At 40.3% G+C, this 20,866-nt stretch overlaps 1 protein-coding gene across 2 annotated transcripts in view; it reads right to left on the bottom strand.

Moving 5' to 3' along the window:
• NSMCE2 (NSE2 SUMO ligase component of SMC5/6 complex) overlaps positions 1–20,866 on the bottom strand; it is a 214,929-nt gene that overhangs the window by 193,076 nt on the left and 987 nt on the right. For both annotated transcript variants that reach the window (XM_077764218.1, XM_077764221.1), the window contains exon 2: positions 17,348–17,524. In XM_077764218.1, coding sequence (XP_077620344.1) covers positions 17,348–17,510 — 163 coding nt within the window. In that variant the 5' untranslated portion in view covers positions 17,511–17,524. The remainder of the gene's footprint in view (positions 1–17,347; positions 17,525–20,866) is intronic.

A 20,866-nucleotide genomic window follows, 5' to 3' on the forward strand; every position in this document is an offset into this window, starting at 1 on the left:
AGGCAGAATGCCTGGGTTTGAATTCCAGACCTACCACTTGAGAACCTTTTGTGACTTGGGGCAAGTTATCTAAACTTTCTAAACCTTATTTTTATTAATCTTCTGTTAAGAGGACAACAACAGTATCTTCTTCATACAAATTAAATGAGCTAATCGACAAAGAGCACTTAGTACCGAGCCCAGCACAGAATATACACTGAGCAAGCATTAGGTGTTTTTATTAGTATTACTTGCTAAGTCAGCCCTCTACTCAGAACTATTATCAGAAAAAAATACATACATAACGTTATCAGAACTAACGTGCAGTTCAATTTAATAAACACACAGGGTATACTTACTTGGTGCAAGGCATGCTTCTCATTCTTGAACTTCAGGATGTACCATAATTACTTGAGTTGTTTGCTTAAAATCCTGACTCTTGGGCTCTGCTTCCAAATGCTCTGATTTTGCAATTTTTCGTAAGCCTCCCAGATGTTTCAAAGGCAGGCTGGTTAAGGACCACAGTTTGAGAAACATTTCTGCAGAATCTCAAGGAATCTCTTCCTTCAAGTACCTACAATCTCCAAGCATTTCTTCCATTTCAGAACCCACTGTAGCTGCTAATGTTGCACCTGTTGGCTGTGTAACAGATACAGCTAATAGGGTCCTTCCATGAAGATTCCGTTTGCCATCACTTAAGTTCCAATATCTATGCCCTGATGCAATGATATAATTCAACTCTTTACCTGATATTTGAGATCTGCCTAATCCTCTAGACCCCACCAAGCACGTGACTAATCAAAGTTCCTGATATAAGGGCTATTCCTGACCTCTAAAACCAGAAGATTCATTAACCTTGATTCATTAATCCTGACCTATAAACCTGACCAAGGCCCCATTCAGAGTCCTGCTCTCAGCCTTACACATCCAACAGTGCTGCCAGCAGACATCACAGTATGTCCTCGGTTAGTACACATTTTCAAAAAGAGACTGCAAAGTGTCAAAATCCATATACATTTAATTCCCTAAGAACTTTAATGTATATAAAACAATAAGAACAACAAAGCAACAATCAGGGATGAAGGCATGGAAGACAGAATGCAGACTATGACAAAGGAATTTAACCCTTTTACAAATGTTTGACTTAACTTCACCGAAGGGTGAGGGGGAACTGACCTTGGTAACCTTACACAGTGTTTTGAGTGAACACTGTAAGACTAAAGCCAAAAGACTGTACCTAAGCACTGTATGCTAGTGATGAAGCTGTTTGTCATGGAGGTATAAGTTAATAATTCTGAAACTACTTTACATGTATCGAGGGTCAAAAGAGTAAAGTAAGTGGATGGTGGATAGTGGGAGCCTCTATCAATATGGATATGTGTAAGACAGAAATTTGAATACCACTACTGACTTCTTCCTTTCTCTCAATGTTCACATTCAATAAATCATCCAGTTTCATCAATTACTCCTCCTTTGTTTAAGAATCTGATGGGGCACCTGGGTGGCTCAGTCGGTTGAGCATCCGACTTCGGCTCAGGTCATGATCTCGCGGTTTGTGCATTTGAGCCCCGCATCGAGCTCTGTGCTGACAGCTCAGAGCCGAGAGCCTGCTTCAGATTCTGTGTCTCCCTCTCTCTGCCTCTCCCATGCTCATGCTCTGTCTCTCAATAATAAATAAACAGTAAAAAAAAAAAAAAATTAAAAAAAATAGAATCTGATGGCTTCCCATCACCTGTGTCACCTTCCTAGTCCAATCTAATGCCAGGGGACTAACTGCAACAGCCTCCCAACTGCGTGACCCACCTCTACCCTTATTCCTAGGAAGCCATTCCCCATATCGCAGCCAGGGAATTAATGCAAAATATAAACTATCTTATTCCTATTTTTAAAACTTAACAGCTTCTCACTGCCCTACAGTTCAAACTTCTTAACTTGACCTATGAGAGCCTACCACCTCATTCTGACCCTTTCCTAATTCTCTCCAGGCTCTGTTCAGTACCCAACGGCCAGGTCTATTTTAGTCACTGATCTATTTCCAATATCTAGTACAGGTAGTAGCAACCCTTTGATCCCTGTACAAATGCTATCTCTACAGTGATAGACTTTAATTTTCTTTATCCATGAATAGAGGCTAGCCCCGTGATGGATCTGAATAACTGAATACATTGGAAGTGACGCTCTGGAACTTCTGGGCCCAGGTTTTAACAGGTCTGGCAACTTCTGCTTTCTTCCTCTTAAAAAAGCTACCATGCTGGGAAAAACCCAAACCACCGAGAGAGGCTATATGAAATAGAATCCTCAAACTCTGATCAATAATTCCATCTGAGTGTCCAGTCAACAGTCAGTATCAACTGCCAACCATGTAAGTGACCCACCCTGTAATGGCCCAGGTGAGACCCCGCCCCCCACAAATGGCCGCCATCTTAACTGACATCACATGGAGTGAAAGAGCCTTCCAGCCCAGTTCTGTCAACCCACTGAATCATGAGACATTAAAAAAAGAAGAAGAAAAATTTGTGGTTTTAAAACATCAAGCTTTAGGTAGTTTGTTTCACAGCAATATAGGCATGTTGTCAACATGCTGAAATCTCATTCCTGGTATCAATTTCAACTATTTCTACTTAACAAATTACCCCCAATAAGCTCCAAATCTTGATGCGAGGCACACCACACAAGTACAGTCATGGGAAGACTTGCTGGAGGCCACCACTGGGGAATAATTACTGAAGGACGTGATAAATATGCAATACCTCTAATAAATGTATGCGCACCTGTCCTGTATTTTAAATTTCTTCACTTTTCCAGATCTAGATTTCTAAATGAAAAAGCGAAGTTAGATCAGTCACCGGTTAAACTCTAGCAGCTGAAATCAAATTTCAGCAAATATATTTTCTCAAGGTTCTGAGAAATCTATTTCCATGGTACTTTAACTGGGACCCACCAAAACCATTAAACACAGGACAAAAAGTATGTTAAAATCTCTGTCCACATAGCAGTCACTTACTTTCCTTGTGCCGTAACGTTGTTAAAATGCGAGGAGCAGGTTATGTAAAGAATATTGTTTATATTTTGACAGCCCNTGGCCAAGAATGCTGCAGATGAGGAGCAAAACCAGAATCTTTGCAGGGAATATGCAAATATTGTTAAATATCTGAGTGAGAAGTAAATTACCAGAACATATATGATCAGTTAAACAAAAGCTAAAAGAGAAAAAGGCAAGAAACGGCTTCACCGTTGAGCATCTGGGATACCTCTTGGGCATGGCCTGGCCATCTCTCACATGCGCGGGGTCTAATAGGTTTCTAGGCACGACAGGGATTTGGAATGTGAACCTGGCAGGCGTCCTTACAGGAACAACTACCATCCATATCCTGCTTCCCAGTTAGTATCTAAACACAGGTGCACAGCGCACTCTGGACATGATGAAATCAGAGCGAGTTGCTGCTCACAACACTCCCCATTTCAATATTATTCAGTTCCTCAGGATCCAGGTGCTCTTATAAGTTTAGCATTGAGAGAACAAAGAAAAGGCGGGTGTACGATAATTCTTTCCAATGTAAAAAAATTCCAAAACTACCAAAAAACCTCTGGAAGGCTCTATTTCAAGAGAACACTAACAAAAAACTGCATCTTCTATGTAACACATTACATAACCTGTCCCACAGGGGATCTGGTCCTTTCTGCTTGGAATTAAATCCTGTACTAATTTTCTAAAACTAGGACGCATTTCTGCTTCTTAAACTCTATTATAAATGTCACTTCTTTTCCCATGAAGGACATAATGCCCATCTTCCCCTCCCCCTGCCCCCCACGCACTTGGCCTTCACTCCACACACGTTCTGGGTGCCATTCCTTATCCCAACTATAAAGTATACATTTTAAATTGTTTTTCCACTAATTCTCTTTATGACCAAAGCAAGTATTTATGGACTGGCCAGCCAAGGTAGGAGGTAAACGCTGCATACAAAGCATATAAACTGTTTCAAACTTGGAACATCCATGCAAAGAAGATATTGTCCCTATTTTACATGCAAGGAAAAGGAAGCAAAGCAGGGAACAGCAGAACCTGCGTTTTGGCTCAGGGCTATCTGCACGACACTCATTTTGTGCAATACTAACTCTACACCAAGAGCTCTAAGGATCCAGCTCTCTCACCTGCAAAAGGTCCACATAATTATTAACGAAAACAAAATAATTGACCAATAAAATGTGAGTGCTGTGGGCTAAGCATAGTGGAGAGCATTTTATATATGTTATTTAATTCTCACGTCAACCGTAAATAAGGTTGGAGGGTGTAAGGGGTTGTGTGTGGGCACATAGTTAAATACTCATTAGATATTAGTGGCTCTTTTACAATATTATCCCCTGTTTACAAACGAAGAAACCAAAGCTTCCCGGAAGTCACAACAGTGTTAATGACTGGGAGAGCGGAGCCTGAACCCAGGTTACTAGATTCCAGAACTGGTCCTTAAAGTCCCGAGTTACCCTGCCTCGCCAACCAAAGCACCGCGCTGCCCTAAGTGGCCAAAGGAAACCCAGCACCAACCACGGCGAGGCTATGCTGAGATGTCCTTCCTCTCAATGGAGTTAAGTGCTGAAGCTGCAAGAGGTGGTGGTAAAAATATTCCAAAGGCCTGGGGCGCCTGGGTGGCTTAGTCGGTTAAGCATCCGACTTTCGCTTAGGTCATGATCTCGCAGTTCATGGGTTCGAGCCCCGCGTCGGGCTCTGTGCTGACAGCCAGCTCAGAGCCTGGAGCCTGTTTCAGACTCTGTGACTCCCTCTCTCTCTGACCCTCCCCTGCTCACGCTGTCTCTCTCTCTCTCTCCTAGAAATAAATAAAACGTTAAAAAAAAAATATTACAAAGGCCTGAGTCAAAGCTCCCTGAATCAGTCCGGTGTTGGGAATCAATTCTTCAGGGGTCCCACACACCTTTGCACACCCTGCAAGCAGGGACACTAATAACTGCACTTCTGCTCCAGACTCTCTCTCCAAGGATGTCTGTGACATGAATAAAGCCTTAGAAAACTGAGAGAGCATGTCCCTCGAGAGCAGAGGGATGTGCAAGAAAGACACTTGTCTTCCTCCAGGTCCAAGAGTTGGGGATGGGTACTGGCCATTATAAAAATCTGGGCACCCTGAGCTTGAGGGTCCTCAGCTGTGACACCGACAGGCTGCAATATCAGCCTGGGCCCTTCCTTACCACAGCCGTGCGGGCTTGGGGTGGCTGTGAGCAAGGCAACCCTACGGACACATGATATTCCCCCCACGGAATGCGCAACAAGCCCTCAGTCTCACCCCGGGAGTTTCCGGTCTTCTGCTGCTTCCATGAAACTGCGGCAGGCGAACTTGTTAGCTCATGATGGGGGTGAAACCTCAGACGCGTCACACATCTTTACACCAGGCTCTTCACACCTCTTCTCGCCTTGGCTTCCCTCTGAAATACCCTTTCCCACGCGGTGAGAAACACTCACTCATCTTTAAAAATGGGCTAAACCCCATGGCGCCCCCCACTGTTTCCAGAAACGTTTCTTTCACAGCACCTTGAAAGCTTTCCTCCCCTTGCTTAGTTGTGAGCTGTGCCAGTTAATCAATTCATTGCCTTCCAGCTCAAAATTCACTTTTTAATAATACTCTGTGATAATGGATGAAACCACTGTAAGTATTTCTCCTTACAGCGAGCATAACGTTAAACTTTCTCAGTAGAGGGTGCGGGAAGGACACTGCAAGAGGGAGTTCTCCAGGAAACATTATGCTTGATGAAAAGATTGGATGCTTCTGCCCTATGATCAGGAACAAGATAAAGATGTTTTTGCCACTTCTATTTAACATCATACTGTAGGTTCGAGCCAGGGAAATTAGGCAAGAAAAATAAATAAAAGGCAAATAAATTGGAAAGAAATAAAACTCTATCGATCTGCAGATGACATGATCTTGTATATAGGAAATCCTAAGGAATACACTAAAAAAATTTTTAGAACTACAAATTCTGCAAGGCTGTAAGACAGAAGATCAACATATAAAAATCAAGTGTATTTAACTGCAATAAACAATCCAAAAAATAATTAAGAAAATTACATTTACAATAGCATCAAAAAAGTGAAATGTTTTGAAATAAATTAACAAAAGAAGTGTAAAACTAATACTCTGAAAACACCACTGAAAGAAATTAAAGATCTAAATAAATGTAAAAACAATTTCTATGGCCATGTACCAAAAGACTTAATCTTTTTAAGATGGTAATAACTCCTCAAATTGGTCTGCAATTCCATGCCACCCTATCTGAATACCAGCTGGCTTCTTTGTAGAAAAAAAACACCACGCTGACCCTAAAATTCATACACAGTAACAAGAGACCCCAAATATTCCAAACAATCTTCAAAAAGAAGAACAAAATTTGAGGACTATACTTTCTGATTTCAAAACTTTCTACAAAGCAACAGATANCATCAATGGAACAGAACTGAGAATCCAAAAATAAACCTTTGTGTGTCTATGGTCTGCTGATGTGCAGCAAGGTACCAAGATCGCTCAGCAGGGGGAAAAATGGTGCTGGGATAACTGGATAGTCACATGAAAAGAATGAAATTGGACTCTTACATCAAACTACAGATGAACTCAAAATCAATCTAACTGTAAGGGCTAAAACTATAAAACTCTTAGAAAAGAAAACAGGGAGAAATTTGCAAGGCTTTGAATTGAGAAATGGGTCCTTAGGTTTGATACCAAAAGCACAACAACAAAAGAAAAAGCAGATCACTGGACTTCATCAAAATTTAAAACTTCTATGCTTCGAAGAACACTATCACGAAAATCTAAAAACCCAAAGACAGGGAAAAATTTGCAAATCACCTATCTGTTAATAAACTCCTATCTAGAATATATAAAGAACACTTACAATTCAAAAACATATAAACAGGAATGCCTCAATTTGAAAATGGGCAATTTGAAAATGATCTGAATAGACAGTTCTCCAAAGAAGATACACAAGTGGCCAGTAAGTTCATGAAAAGATGCTTCACGTCATTAATCATCAGGGAAACGCAAATCAAACCCACAAGGAGATATCAACTTACACACAAATGTTCATGGTGGCATTTCTTACTAATATCCAGGTAATTATTAATAATAGTAACCCAATGTTCACCTACTGATGAATACATAAACGTGCTATGGGAAAACGTGCTATGGCCATACAGGAGATGTTATCTGGTCATAAAAACCAAAGTTGCTGGTACATGCTGTAACAAGGATGAACCTTGAAAACACCCTGTTAAGTAACTAAAGTCATGTTATGCACATGCGATTACATTTACATCCAGTGTTCAGAATGGGCAAACCTATGGAGGAAGAACGTTGATTAGTGGCTCCCTAGGGATGAGGAGAATGGGAAGGGATAGCAAGGCGATGGCTAAAGGAGACAGGATTTCTTTTTCGGAGGTGATGAAAATGTTCTACAATTGAGTAAATAAAGTATCTGCAAATATATCAGCCACAACTAAATTAGACATTTTAAATGCTTGTTACAGAGTATGTGAATTTTATCTCAATAAAGCCATTATTTTTAAAAAGTCATCAAACAAAAGAATAAAACAGCTAGTGGAGATCAGAAGAGTGACTGACTGTGAGGGATTAAAAAGAAAACTAGGTTAGCATGAGTAAAATGCCATGAAGGTGAATTAAGGTGATAAACCTTAAGTTGCCGAAATAAATTTCATTACAGCAAAACTGTGCCCCATAAGCAGGGATTCTTTATTCATGCCACCAAACCTAACACCTATAGATACAAAGGCAATTAGGACTGGCAGAGGACACGATGACATACACAAGAATGAGTGTGTGTGCACGTGTGCGCACATTCACAGAGCAGAGGCTGTCTTGGAATCGAGTACCATCCAGTGAAACTAAACTTTGTACCTTCAGACACATCACTTAACCCCTCGGAGTTTTGTGTCCCTCATCTATCAAGTGTCTACTTCATTTTCATGGGATTATTAAGAAAGAAAATACCTACAGCAAGACCTAGAAATTTGTTGAGGGTATCTTCCTATCTTTATATTTCTAGCATAGGGTTTGTCGCTTGGGTATTCAGTAAATAATTTGAGCTAACTTTAAAAAGCATAAATGGCTCTTGGAAAGGAGAAAATTAAAATGTAATTAAGTACATCCACTTCAATATGGACATGCACGACTCGAAAACCTTCACAAGAAAGATTTTTCACATGATATAGATATAGAAGCTTGATACAGAAGCTCTTAAAGCTCACATTATGCTTTTATGTGAAATTAGAAATTATTTTCTACCAGCAATTTAATGAATTAGACAGGGAAAAACGTTATTTGCAAGAACATTTCTGCTATCCTTTACACAATCCCTTTTGAGTTATCACTTTGTGTTTTGATTGTGTTACTATATATATATATATGGTGAAGCGTGGGTTAAATTTACACATACATATGTAACATATATCTTTACATATATATTTATTCATATATATTTTTATATATATCATATATATTTATATTTATTCATATATATATATACATATATACATATATAGGAACTATCACAGAAGAACTTTGATCTAGACTAGGGATCAGTAAAGTATAGCCCTTACAGATTACTTATGGTAGAACTGGGTAGCTGCAACCCAGACAGAAAGCCAAAACTTGGTTTGGAAACAGGATATCAACTGACTTTTTCAAACTCCCGTATCTAGTGATAGGAATGTAGATTTTATAAACAATTAAATGCCAAGAAGTACTCTATTGTTTTGATGGATGAATGTATGGCCAACTCAGAGGAAACTCAGCTCAGTCTAGGTGGGAGAAGAGTATCTGTAGAAAAAAGATAATACTTAAGCTTGGCCTTGAAAGATGAATAGGTGTCCTTCAAGCAGTCACCAGGGAGAGATGCAATTCTAGGGAGAGGAAGTCATGTAAACAGAGGCAAGGAGGCCTGACAGAGCTCGCGCTGGTAGAACTAAATCCAGTCTCTCTGCCAGGGTGTAAAAAGGGTGTAGCCGGTGACATCATGAACATTCTTGTACACTATGCTCTATGGTTTAAAATGGGCATAGAAATTAATAGCTACTATTTGCCGAGAGTAAATGCCAGCTGCTTTGGTCATGGCTAGAGACATGATCAAACAAGGATGATCTACAGAGACAATTCATGGTAACTGAGATTTATAAATATAGTCCTAGGGAAAACTTTTTTTTTGTAGGCCAGCAAGGGAACCTTCTAAGTCAATAATGAGATTTAGCAGAGAATGGACTCTCCAAATTGCTGTAATGAGAAGCCCTCATCTTCAGGTACAATGGTGACAGAGGCCACCCAGCAAAAAGGCCATCTCTATAATAAGCATGGGCATAAGCAATACTTGAGTAGATAAGAGGACTTATCTCAGCTTGTCGCAATTGAGAAGGGGAAAGTCACACAAGGACGACAGATTGAGAACACACAAAGAGTAAATAATTAAAATGTGTATTTCCAATCTGAAAATAGGTTATTGTGAAAAAGTAAGCCTTTCAGAGAATGGTACCCAGTCCTTGGTCAACCTCAAAGCTCAGTGGACTCCTGTGTTCAGGTGATTATGTTACCTACCTACCCTATAGCACTGTCGTAAAGATTAAATGAATGAATACCTATGAGGCATGTAGAGCATGGCTGGGACACAAAAAGCACTGTGTCCATGATTATTAAATTGCCCAATACACACAGTCTGAAGAGACTTGTGCCTACTCGATATAAAATCAGGCTGCTGGGTCATAATGTCAAAAGTCATGAAAGGGACAGAAAGACTCATAATCTCATTTAGAACAAATAATTTACTACTATGAAGTTCTCCTTATCTTTACACATATTTGTCTTATCTGCTAACTCTATTATTAGCTTCTTGAGGACACGGGCCAATAAATAATTGGTGACCGATCAACATAAAGTGCTAACGATTATCTAGGAAGGGTGAAAACTAAGCTCAACTCAATGTTCTGAATCAGTACTGTACAGGAAAGGGAGAAAATTACTTCGCTTCAGCACTGCCCCAAAGAAAAGGAAATCTACATCTTTGTCTTCAAGTAAAAGCCACCACTGCTGCCACCACCAGTTCAGATACAGAAACTTCAGATTTTATAAATATTCTCTCTCCTCTATCTACTGAATACTGCTTATAACTTCTCAGTGGTGTAACTTTTCCAACCAACATTTCTTTCTACTTTCTTTTTCAGCTACCTTCTTCCGTATCAGACACTACACCACCAGTGATTAAATACTAAATCAAAGGGATAAAAGATGGCTTCCATGTACTACTTTTTCAGTAAATTTAGGAAATATAATGAAATAATGAAGAAATCCTTCTTATCAACCATCACTATAGAAGAAAGGGAAGGGCAGATTCAAAGGTAAATAAGCTTCCTCTCAAAGTCCATCCAGACATAATTCAGCAAGGCCTTCAAAGAAATTCTTGCAAGAAACACTCCTCTTTTAACTCAAAAATGAACCAAAACGCAGGTGTGTGTGGAGCTAGCCCCAAGTGCCCAAGTACTTCCCCAAACTAGGTTTTAACTCCCATTCTGGGAGAGAAAGCCGCTTTTGCAGCGCCAAGCAAATTAGCATTTCCAAGGTCAATTGCTGACAGGCCTAATAGTTTACAGCAACTAGAGTATTCCAGCTGCAGGAGTTAAGAGCCTGGACCTTTCTGGGTTGCCCAATACCATAAGAAACTAATTTACCAAACATTAGCTACAAAGCATCAAAGGACTGTAGGTGTGGAGTCAAAGCAGTATATGACATTTCCAACAGAATCAAATATTAATAAGATCCCCAGAAGTAAGTACTTTGAAGCTGGCTAAACAATTTGGGGAAAAACTTAAAATGCCAATCCCATCAGGGGTAGAGGAGTAACAAGTACACACACACACACACACACACACACACACACACACACACAGAAATCCTTAAACAGTATGGTCTCATCTTACCAACTGGTTTGATTTGAATAGTCATCAAAACTGCTAAAAGCTGCAAAACTAGTTGATGTAACTACCCTTACACATTCTTGCTGTCCTCTGGTAGTCACTGAAAAATGAAATAACTTCTGTAACTGCTGCTGCTGTCATCGTAGCCATCTGCCACGTGTGGCCATTAAGCAGCATATAAAATGTGGCTGGTCTGGATGGAGATGGACTGAAGGATTTTGAACTTGGTACCCAAAAAAATGTAAAAATAACTCAATATATACATTAATTACATGGTGAAATAACATTTTATATATATATGGAATTAAATAAAATAATACTGAAATTAATTTCTCCTCTCTTACCCTTTATAATGAGGATAATAGAAAAATTTAAGTTGCACACGTAGCTCACACTATATTTTTATTGGACAGTGCTGCGGTATACAGATAATGCTTTACACTTATGTAAAACAATAAATAAACTGTTTCAAAGCACAGAGAGGGGAAATAGGCCTGAAAGATACTAATCTTCTCTAAAATAATCAAATTGGTTTCAACTGTTAATCACCAACCTAATAACTTTTGTCTGCTTACCACCAGACAAAATTTTATTTTCTAAAAAGGAAACTAATGTTTCAAAATCGATCCTAAAGTCAGTTCTTCTGTCTCGAGTTGTCATCTTTGCCTAACATTAAACTAGTCCTCATTCTTTCCAGTGATCAAAGATAAGATGATAAAGTGCTAGTCTAGTTCTTAAATCTGATCAAGTGATTCCAGCTCCGGTTTTTCTGTATTAGTCATTTTCATACCCTGTTAGGTCACCGAAACCTAACTCATGCTTTTGCTCCAAAGATAACTAAGTAGAATCAATGGAAAGATTATTAAGCTAGAAGAGCCCAAGTGGTATTCAGATACTACACATATTCTGTTTCGAAAACTAAAACATGACTCATTTACTATTTCAGAAAGTGACATCTCATTGTGAACAGGAGAGCTTAGCAAACAGGAGAGTGCAGAAGCAGTGATTCCCACACATTCCATCGTGCGGAGAAACCATGCAAACCTTCAGGTTGTTACAGCCAGGGGAAGAATGAAAATCTGGAGGTGTTAGGATGGTTGGAAATTTATGGGGTGAGAATACACAGCAGCAAGAAGTGAGGTGAGGCAAACTGCCCAAACCTTCCTCTCCCCAGCTCTTAAAAAGGAAACTACTCAACTTTCTGATGGAGGAAGCCAATTGGGAAAGGAAAGCACATTTCACACTTTTTAACCTCCCTAAAACTGTCCCAAACACGATCAGCCCTCTAGTAGAAGGACAAAATGACATATTTTTGTGAACAGAACATGTAAATCTTTCAGAGCACGGTTTAAATGAAATCGACAACGAAAATCAAGATTGGACAACAATAAATAACAAAGAATAATAAATAACAAAGCTGCGGTGTATATTTCTGTCTTGCGACAGGGTCAACATCTACCACTGGCAAAAGAAGATGAACAGCCTGCATAACTAAAAACGAAGCTAGTGGAAACATGTGATATTCCTCATTCCTGGAAGAGTTCATCTTAAAACCCTAACAGCCCTATAGTTTCTCTGGTCGCAAACAGTCAACATATGCTTGTTTTCTTATATACATGGAATAACTCAGGCTCTAAGCTACAAAATTCCAACAATTCAGTGATTGTACCTTTTGCACAATCCTGAACTCTGCAATCAACAAACCTGGCGCCAAGGCCAAAGGCTACTTCATAAAAAGTATTCTGGTGCCACCTAGTGGTGGATGTTTCCTGCCAACTAGGAAATGACAATTAGACCCTGGTTCTCAAAGAAAGGTCCCTGGACCAGCAGCGCCAGCATCAGGATGGCCTGGTAACTTGTTACAAATGCAGACCAACCTTCGGAAACTGATGGCGGCACCCAGCAAGCTGTGTTTTAACAAGCCCTCAGAGTGGTTCTGATGCACCCTTGAGTTTGAGAACCACTACATTAATTAGCTCTTACACAATGATTAAATGCAAAGCCTTAACAAATTAGGTTTACAAATTAAAATGCACAAATTCTAATTTTTGAAAACAACTTAATTTTCTACATGGTGGATTCAATTATCTGTATTTGGAGAACAGTCTTCAAAGACACTTACTAAGTAACTCACACACCTTCCACACCTGATAAACATCACATTAAGTCCCAACCTCTGAAAATGTCCTATGAGCACCCTGAGGTCTCTGCCCCAAGGAGACCAGGTTCAAAGGGAAGATCAGACACATTAACAAAGCAAAATATGATATAAATACAAAAACAAACAAACCATGAAACACAGAAAAACCCATTAATTGGTTTCAGGACATCAGGACATCAGGACATGGTGAGTTACCTCATCTTAAGTGGGGGCGGGGCTCACCTGGGAACACAAGAAAAGCCAAGCAGGTAGAATATTGCTGATTTTTAAATTAACAGTCAGCTACCCTAATGATAATAAATGCCACAGAAAAGTCCACTGTACACTTAATCTGCTTTGCACATACACATAAATCTGCATATGTACATAAATCTGCTTTGCACAATTATGTTATAAAGGAATCAGGAGCAAAGCAATCTGATGAAGCCTTCCTAGATTGTTTATTTTCTATTTAGATCTTAGAGGAGAACTTGTTTATCTAATTTCTAATATAGCAACTTAAAACACCTAGGATTCGGTAAGAGCAGTCCAAAAACTTATTTACAAGTCTGCATTTCTTTAAATTCAGCTTTATGTTATGCTCTTCTTTGAAAAAAAAAAAACCCTAAATTTTAATATCTATTTAACTCAAGATTAAAGAATTCTGTTTTTGATGTAAAAAAAAAAAAACTGGATCAAGAGCTCAGTATGACCACTGGTCCACACAGTCACAATTAAGTGCCATCCATTATTCTGTGGGTAACCGCAAACCTGCCACTTAGGGGTAATAAAAAAAAAAAAAAAAATCAAGTGTTGAAAATCAAGTCTTGCAAACCCAAACCTCTAATATGACAAGTAACATCACAGACATTAATACAGGTGGCAGATGTACACAAAGGAACTGCAAAGACTTGCTCTACTGATTAGTTTTGATTCTGCACTTTTAAAATATTAATTTAGATATACACAGAGGCCAACTTTTAATTCTCACATTTTAAGAGCAACTGCCTGTAATAGGAGTAGTTTCTGACAAAACTCTTCTTTCCTTCCTTTCAAATGCTTCTTTTCCTGGCAGAGAGGAAGAGAGAGAGGACACAACCTGAGGTACATTAATGTTTTAGAACAGGGCTGTTCCCAGGGGCACCTGAGCGGCTCAGTTGGTTGAGTGTCTGACTCTTGATATCGGCTCAGGTCATGATCTCATGGTTCCTGGGATCAAACCCCGTACCTGGCTCTGCTGGGACAGTGCGGAGCCTGCCTAGGAGTCTGTCTTCTCTCCCTGCCCCTCCTAGTCGTGTGCAAGCACGTGCACGCACTCGCTCGCTCTCTCTCTCAAAATAAATAAACTTAAAAAAAAAAAAGGAATTGGACTATTCCTCAATTTTATTTAACTAAAGGACTTATGAAAATTTAACTGCTCAAAGATGATATTAACAACACTTTTGATAAATTCAGTCAGTACTTCTGCCTAAGAAAGCAGAAGAGTACATAATAAATTTAAAAATCCAAAAAATAAGCCCCAGTTACCTGAAAAATCTCCTAATGTAAGAAATTTCATTTCCCAACTAAGTAAGTAAGAAAGCACCTGGGTGGTTCAGTCAGTTAAACATCGACTCTTGGTTTCAGCTCAGGTCATGGTCTCACGGTTTCATGCATTTGAGCCCCACGTCGGGCTCTGCATGGACAGTGAAGTCTGCTTGGAATTCTCTCTCGCCTTCTCTCTCTGTGCCTCCCCAACTTGCACTGTTTCTGTCTCTCTCAAAATAAATAAGCTTTAAATAAATTTTAATTTAAAAAAAAGGAAACCATCCCCATAATAACCAACACATTTAGAGGAAAAAATAGTAGACATGGCGACAGTAAAAGTCAAATTGCGTACATACCACATACTATAACATAACACAGGGAAAGGTGACCATTTCAAATGAGCTAGAAGTTGAACCTATTATAGGAAAATGCAACCAACAGGAAACAATACACATCAGCCCCCTCCAAGTTCTTGGGAACAAGAATTCCCTTCACCAACAACTTAATAATATAGCAGCAACAAGAGAATTACAATACGAAGTGAGAAAATGGTACCTAAGTGATCACTAACATCTCTTTTAACAAAGTTTATTCTAATTTGTGATGAAGTTGGGCAACCCAGAAGGGAAACAGAAAGGGTGCTAATCTCAGAGGCGAAGAAAGGGAGTATTTCTGTTACAAAGATGATGGACTTTCCCACGTGCTCTTCTGCACTTTAATTTGTTCCCATCCAGTGGCTGCTGTCCAACAACATAGTCAACTGGTTTACACTCCACCTTTTCTCTCTTTGCTGGAGATTTTATTATGACTTTTATCCAAGTTATCTACCAAAGCCAAATGTCCAAAAATAGACCTCAAATCAGGCTGGGAAGGGTTAAGAACTTTAGAGGCTACCCACTAAAAATTATGGGTCATTTCTGCTGCTGGCCATGAATGAACTGGAATGGAACTGGCCCCCTGCAGTGAACGACTAGAGAGCTGACGAAACATAAACAACAGCTGCTTTCAGACAGTGGGGGCAATAGGCAGAGAACTGTGGGTCCTGCAGAGAGGGAAAAACAAGTTAGGTAAGTCACGCAGTTGCCACCTCCCTGCACAAGGGAGGAGGAATCCAAGCAGAGAAGGCAAATCTTGAAGGACGAAGGAGACAGACTGGCGTTCAGGGAGGCTAAGACAGCAGCACTGTGGGGAGCTATGCAGAGAAAGGGCTCAAGGAATCTGCAGAGATCCCCCCCCCCCATCCTAGACTACTGAGAGAAAAGGGCTGGGAGCTGTCAGTGGACAATACCCAGAATTCACATTGGACTGGAAGAGCTTCAAATCGCATCAGGCAGAGTGGTGCTACCTCACTGAACCCTCTGAGCATCAACAGAGACTCAGGAAGGCCTAGCTTCGTAACACAGCTAAACTGGCCCTAAGATAAATCTACACCAACTTGACCTGCACTGACAAAGTTTAACTAACCTGGAAAGGACTAGCCTAATCCACAAATTACTTTGATGCCTGCCAAAACAAATGCCATAATTCTTTACTGGAAGACAACAAAATCCAAACACTCAGCAACATAATGCACACAATTTCCGTGTGAAACAGCAGCAACAGACATAGATGACAGAATTAGCAAACAAGGATATTAAATCAGCTATTATAAAAATGTTCAGTATACTCAAGAATACAGAGTAAAACATAAACATAATGAAGAGAAATAGAAGACAGAACTAAGATTTCCATTTAATTCTTTTTTATGTCCAGAGCTGAAAACTCCGGTATCTGAAATTTAAAATTCATTGCACAGATTAACAACAGCATAGACGCCACAGAAGACAAGACCGATGAACTTGAAGACACTGCAACAGACATTTCAGGCTGAAACCAGACAGAAAAAACAAACCTGAAAAAAATCAACTACCCTCAGTGACTTACGGACATTACCAAGCTGTCCAATATACATTAAGAGTTCCAGAAGAAGGGAGGGGAGGGACACAAAAACTATTTGAAGAGATAGCAGCAATTTTTTTTTTTAATTTGATCAATGCTATAAGCCCACGAACCCATAAAGCTTAAAGACCACTGGACAGAATAAACAAAGAAAATCATGCAAAGGCACATCACAATCAAATCACTGAAAACCAGCGATATTAAAAACAAACAAAAATACTGTTGCTCCCCTGCTCTGTATTTAAAATAAAAACAACCCTAATCCAAAGAAAGCAACTAACATCTTTTGAAATCTTATAATTGAAAAATGCTGATAAAGTTCATCAAAGCTGAACTTTCCTATCTTGGTAGAGGCCTTCCTTTGCTGGTACCCCTAGCATAAGCTTAATCGATCAAGCATAAAGACTTAAACTACCGCAAAATAACTTTACTATAACGCATTTGCCTACCTTACAGTTCACAAATGCCACATACTTTAGACTGTCTGCTCCTTGAGGTCAGGAACCTTCCTGTTTTCACCTGTAAGTTTCTAGGGCAGTTTCTACTGGCACAGAACTATTCGAAGACACATGAATAAGTCAATCTCATTTCATCCTCAGTACTTCGTTACGGGGTACACAGAATACGGGGTACACAGAACACAGTGAGAAAAAGGATGCCCAGAGGGATTAAATGATTGTCCCAAGAACACTCAAAAGGTGAGCCTTCTCTCATATCCCCAGAGTAATGCCTCCATAGACGGTTAGCTCAAAGTAAACACAAAAGAAGTTTTAATTGTTACTTACTTTGAGTTTCCACAAGATCCAAGGCAACACTAGAAGCTGTGTCCATTCCAGAGCTGATACAGGATTGGAAGTTTTTCAAAGAGGAGAGAGCAGATTCTATGCCACTGAAGGATATAAAACCAGTTGAACTGGAACTGGAACTGGAACTGGAACGTCCGGGCATCTTGAAATTATTACCTACGTTTTCAAACACAATAAAATAAGATTTAGGTGTCAGAAGAATAACCGCATAGGAAAATAAAAGTGCTTTAAACATCCATATGAATGCATCTAATATCCCACAAGTGCCACACTGTTATGTCCATTCTCCTGGCCTGGAGGGGACACCAAAGCATTGTGATGGCACCTGGACAACCAAACACAGATACACTCAATACATGGGAAAGGTGTCATTTTTCAAAGGAGGGAGAATAACCTCTTTCAAAAACATTCCTTGGTTCTCCGAAGAATTCAACAGCATAGCTCTTAGAAACCTAAAACATAAAGGGGCTAGAAAAAGTAGACTACTCATCTGACACACTTTTCTAAAAACTGATAGTAGTAATAAATCAGTTTAATAAGGAGAACTTCAAAATCTATAGTTGTTAACATATCTGACATGCATACATATTGAATTCTGAAAACTGTAAATATATATTTTTTTAATTTTTTTTAACATTTATTTATTTTTGAGAGAGAGAGAGAGAGACAGAGCACGAGCAGGGAAGGGGCAGAGAGAGGGAGATACAGAAACTGAAGCAGGCTCCATGCTCTGAGCTGTCAGCACAGAGCCAGATGTGGGGCTCAAACCCACGAACTGTGAGATCATGACCTGAGCCGAAGTTGGACGCTTAACCGACTGAGCCACCCAGGCGCCCTGTAAATATATTAAATATAAATTTTAAAAATAGATGTATATATAGTTACTGTATAAATTCCTGACAGTCCTCTGGTTCTAACAGATTTACAGACTTGGTAAGCTCCCAGACTGTCAGTAAAAGCAGAATTTCTTTACATAATACAGCAAACTATGGAGGCCATACAGAGTAGAGGTCAAGCATGAAGCTTCTAGAAAGAGACTACCTGAGTACTAAGCCAGATTCTGCTATTTAAGTTGACTGAATGTCTTCAGGCTAATTATTTAACCTCTCAGTGTTTCATTTTCCCCCTTCTAAAATAGGAAATCACCCAAGCCCACCTCAAGGATTGCTGTGAGAACAGACTGAGTCAAGGTATATAATAAAACACTGAAAATAATGTCCAGCATATAAATCTTTAAAAATGGAAGCAAATATTAATCATCAACTTGATCATTATAACACTACAAGCAACAGTATAGAGTAGTGCTTACAAGAATGGATAATGGACAGAGATGCCTGAAAATTCTGTCCCATCCAATGCCACTTAAAACTTCACAGTCCTCGTTAAATTGCTTACCTTCTCTATCATCAGTGTGAAGGAAATTATCTATCTCAGAGCATTACAGAAGAGAAATCAAATTTTGTAGTTTTCTAAAACTTGTCTGATCTTAAGAACCAGTTGACATGCTTCTTAAAAATACAGATTTGGGGCATCTGGATGGTTCAGTCGGTTGAACATCCAACTTCAGCTCAGGTCATGGTCTTGCAGTTCGGAAGTTCAAGCCCCGTGTCAGGCTCTGTGCTGACAGCTCAGATCCTGGAGCCTGCTTCAGATTCTGTGTCTCCCTCTCTCTCTGCTCCTCCCCCACTCACACTCTGTCTTTCTCTCTCTCTCAAAAATAAACACAAAAAATTAAAAAGAAATATAGATTTATATACAGGTACTATCTCAGACCTACTGAATCAGAGTCCCTAGTAGACACTCTAGGAAACCAGTACTTTTTTTTTTTTAATTTTTTTAATGTTTTATTTATTTCTAGGAGAGAGAGAGAGAGAGACAGCGTGAGCAGGGGAGGGTCAGAGAGAGAGGGAGTCACAGACTGAAACAGGCTCCAGGCTCTGAGCTGGCAGTCAGCACAGAGCCCGACGCGGGGCTCGAACCCACGAAGCGCGATATCATGACCTAAGCGAAAGTCAGACGCTTAACCGACTAAGCCACCCAGGCGCCCCGGAAACCAGTACTTTTATGAATAACTCCTGATGATTCTTAGACTCAAACAAGTACGGAGAACACTGAGATAACTGCATCTCCCTCCCCCGACCCTCCACAAAATTTGCAGGTTGAGAGCCTAGCCCCCATGGTGATGGTATTTGGAGATGAGGCCTTTGGAAGATAAGCAGGTTGAGACATTCTGAAGGTACAGCCCTCAGGAAGGGATCAGGGTCCTTATTAGAAGGGGAGACACCAGAGTTCTCTCTCTCTCTCTCTTTCTCTCTCTCTCTCCACTGTAAGGACATAACGGGGACTGACTGCGAGCTAGAAAGAGGGTCCTTACCAGTATCCAACCACGCCAGCACCCCCATCTCTGGCTTCTAGTCTCCAAAACTGTGAGAAATGAATTTCTATTGTTTAAGCCACCAGTCTATGCTATCTTCTAATAGCAGCGGGAGCTGACAAAACACAATGTATGTAGGAAATAATAAACAAGGAATTCTCTGAGATTTTCCCAAGCATGTTATTTTGCCTCCCCTAAAAGACCTTGTCTTAGGCCATTCGGGCTGCTGTAATGAAAGACCAGACCGGGTGGCTTCTAAACAATAGAAATGTATCTCTCAGGTCTGGAGTCTGGGAAGTCCAAGATCAAGGTGCCAGCTGGGCTGCACTCTGGTTCCTAGCCCCCAGGCCTTCACAGTCTTCCTCTTCATCGGGTAGCAGGTGCAAGGGAGCTCTCTGGATACTTCTTTCACCAAAGGCACTAATCCCATTCCTGAGGGCTCCACCCTCATGACCTAAGCACCTCTAGAGACCCCACTTCCTAATACCACCACACTGGCATTAGGATTTCAACATAAGAATGGGGAAAGGCAAAGACAAAAATATTCAGAGGTCTAAGATCCGCTTCAGGCAGGACCAGTTATTAGCTAACTTAAAAAAACTGTCTCAGGGGGCACCTGGGTGGCTCAGTCCGTAAAGCGTCCGATTTTGGCTCATGTTAGGAACTCCCGGTTGGTGAGTTCAAGCTCCACACCCCGCTCCGTGCTGTCAGTGCAGGGCCTGCTTCGGATCCTCTGTCCTCCTCTCTCCGCCCCTCCCACGCTTGTGCTCTCCCAAAATAAATATCTGTTAAAATATATTGTTTCCCCGAGGGCCCCTGTGTGGCTCAGTTGATTTAGTGTGGGACTTCAACTCAAGTCATGATCTCTCAGCATCAGCCTCTGTGCTGACAGCTTGGAGCCTAGAGCCTGCCTCGGATTCTATGCCTTCCTCTTTCTGCCTCTCTTACCACTCGCTCTCTGGGTGTGTGTGTCTCTCTTTTTTAATGTTTTATTTATTTCTGAGAGAGAGAGAGAGGCAGTGTAAGCAGGTGAGGGTCAGATAGAGAGGGAGATACAGAATCCGAAGCAGTCTCCAGGCTCTGAGCTAGCTTTCAGCACAGAGCCCGATGGGGGGGGGGGGGGG

Source organism: Crocuta crocuta, unplaced genomic scaffold (genome assembly GCF_008692635.1).
Source record: "Crocuta crocuta isolate KB4526 unplaced genomic scaffold, BGI_CrCroc_1.0 scaffold260, whole genome shotgun sequence".
Lineage (NCBI taxonomy): Eukaryota > Metazoa > Chordata > Mammalia > Carnivora > Hyaenidae > Crocuta > Crocuta crocuta.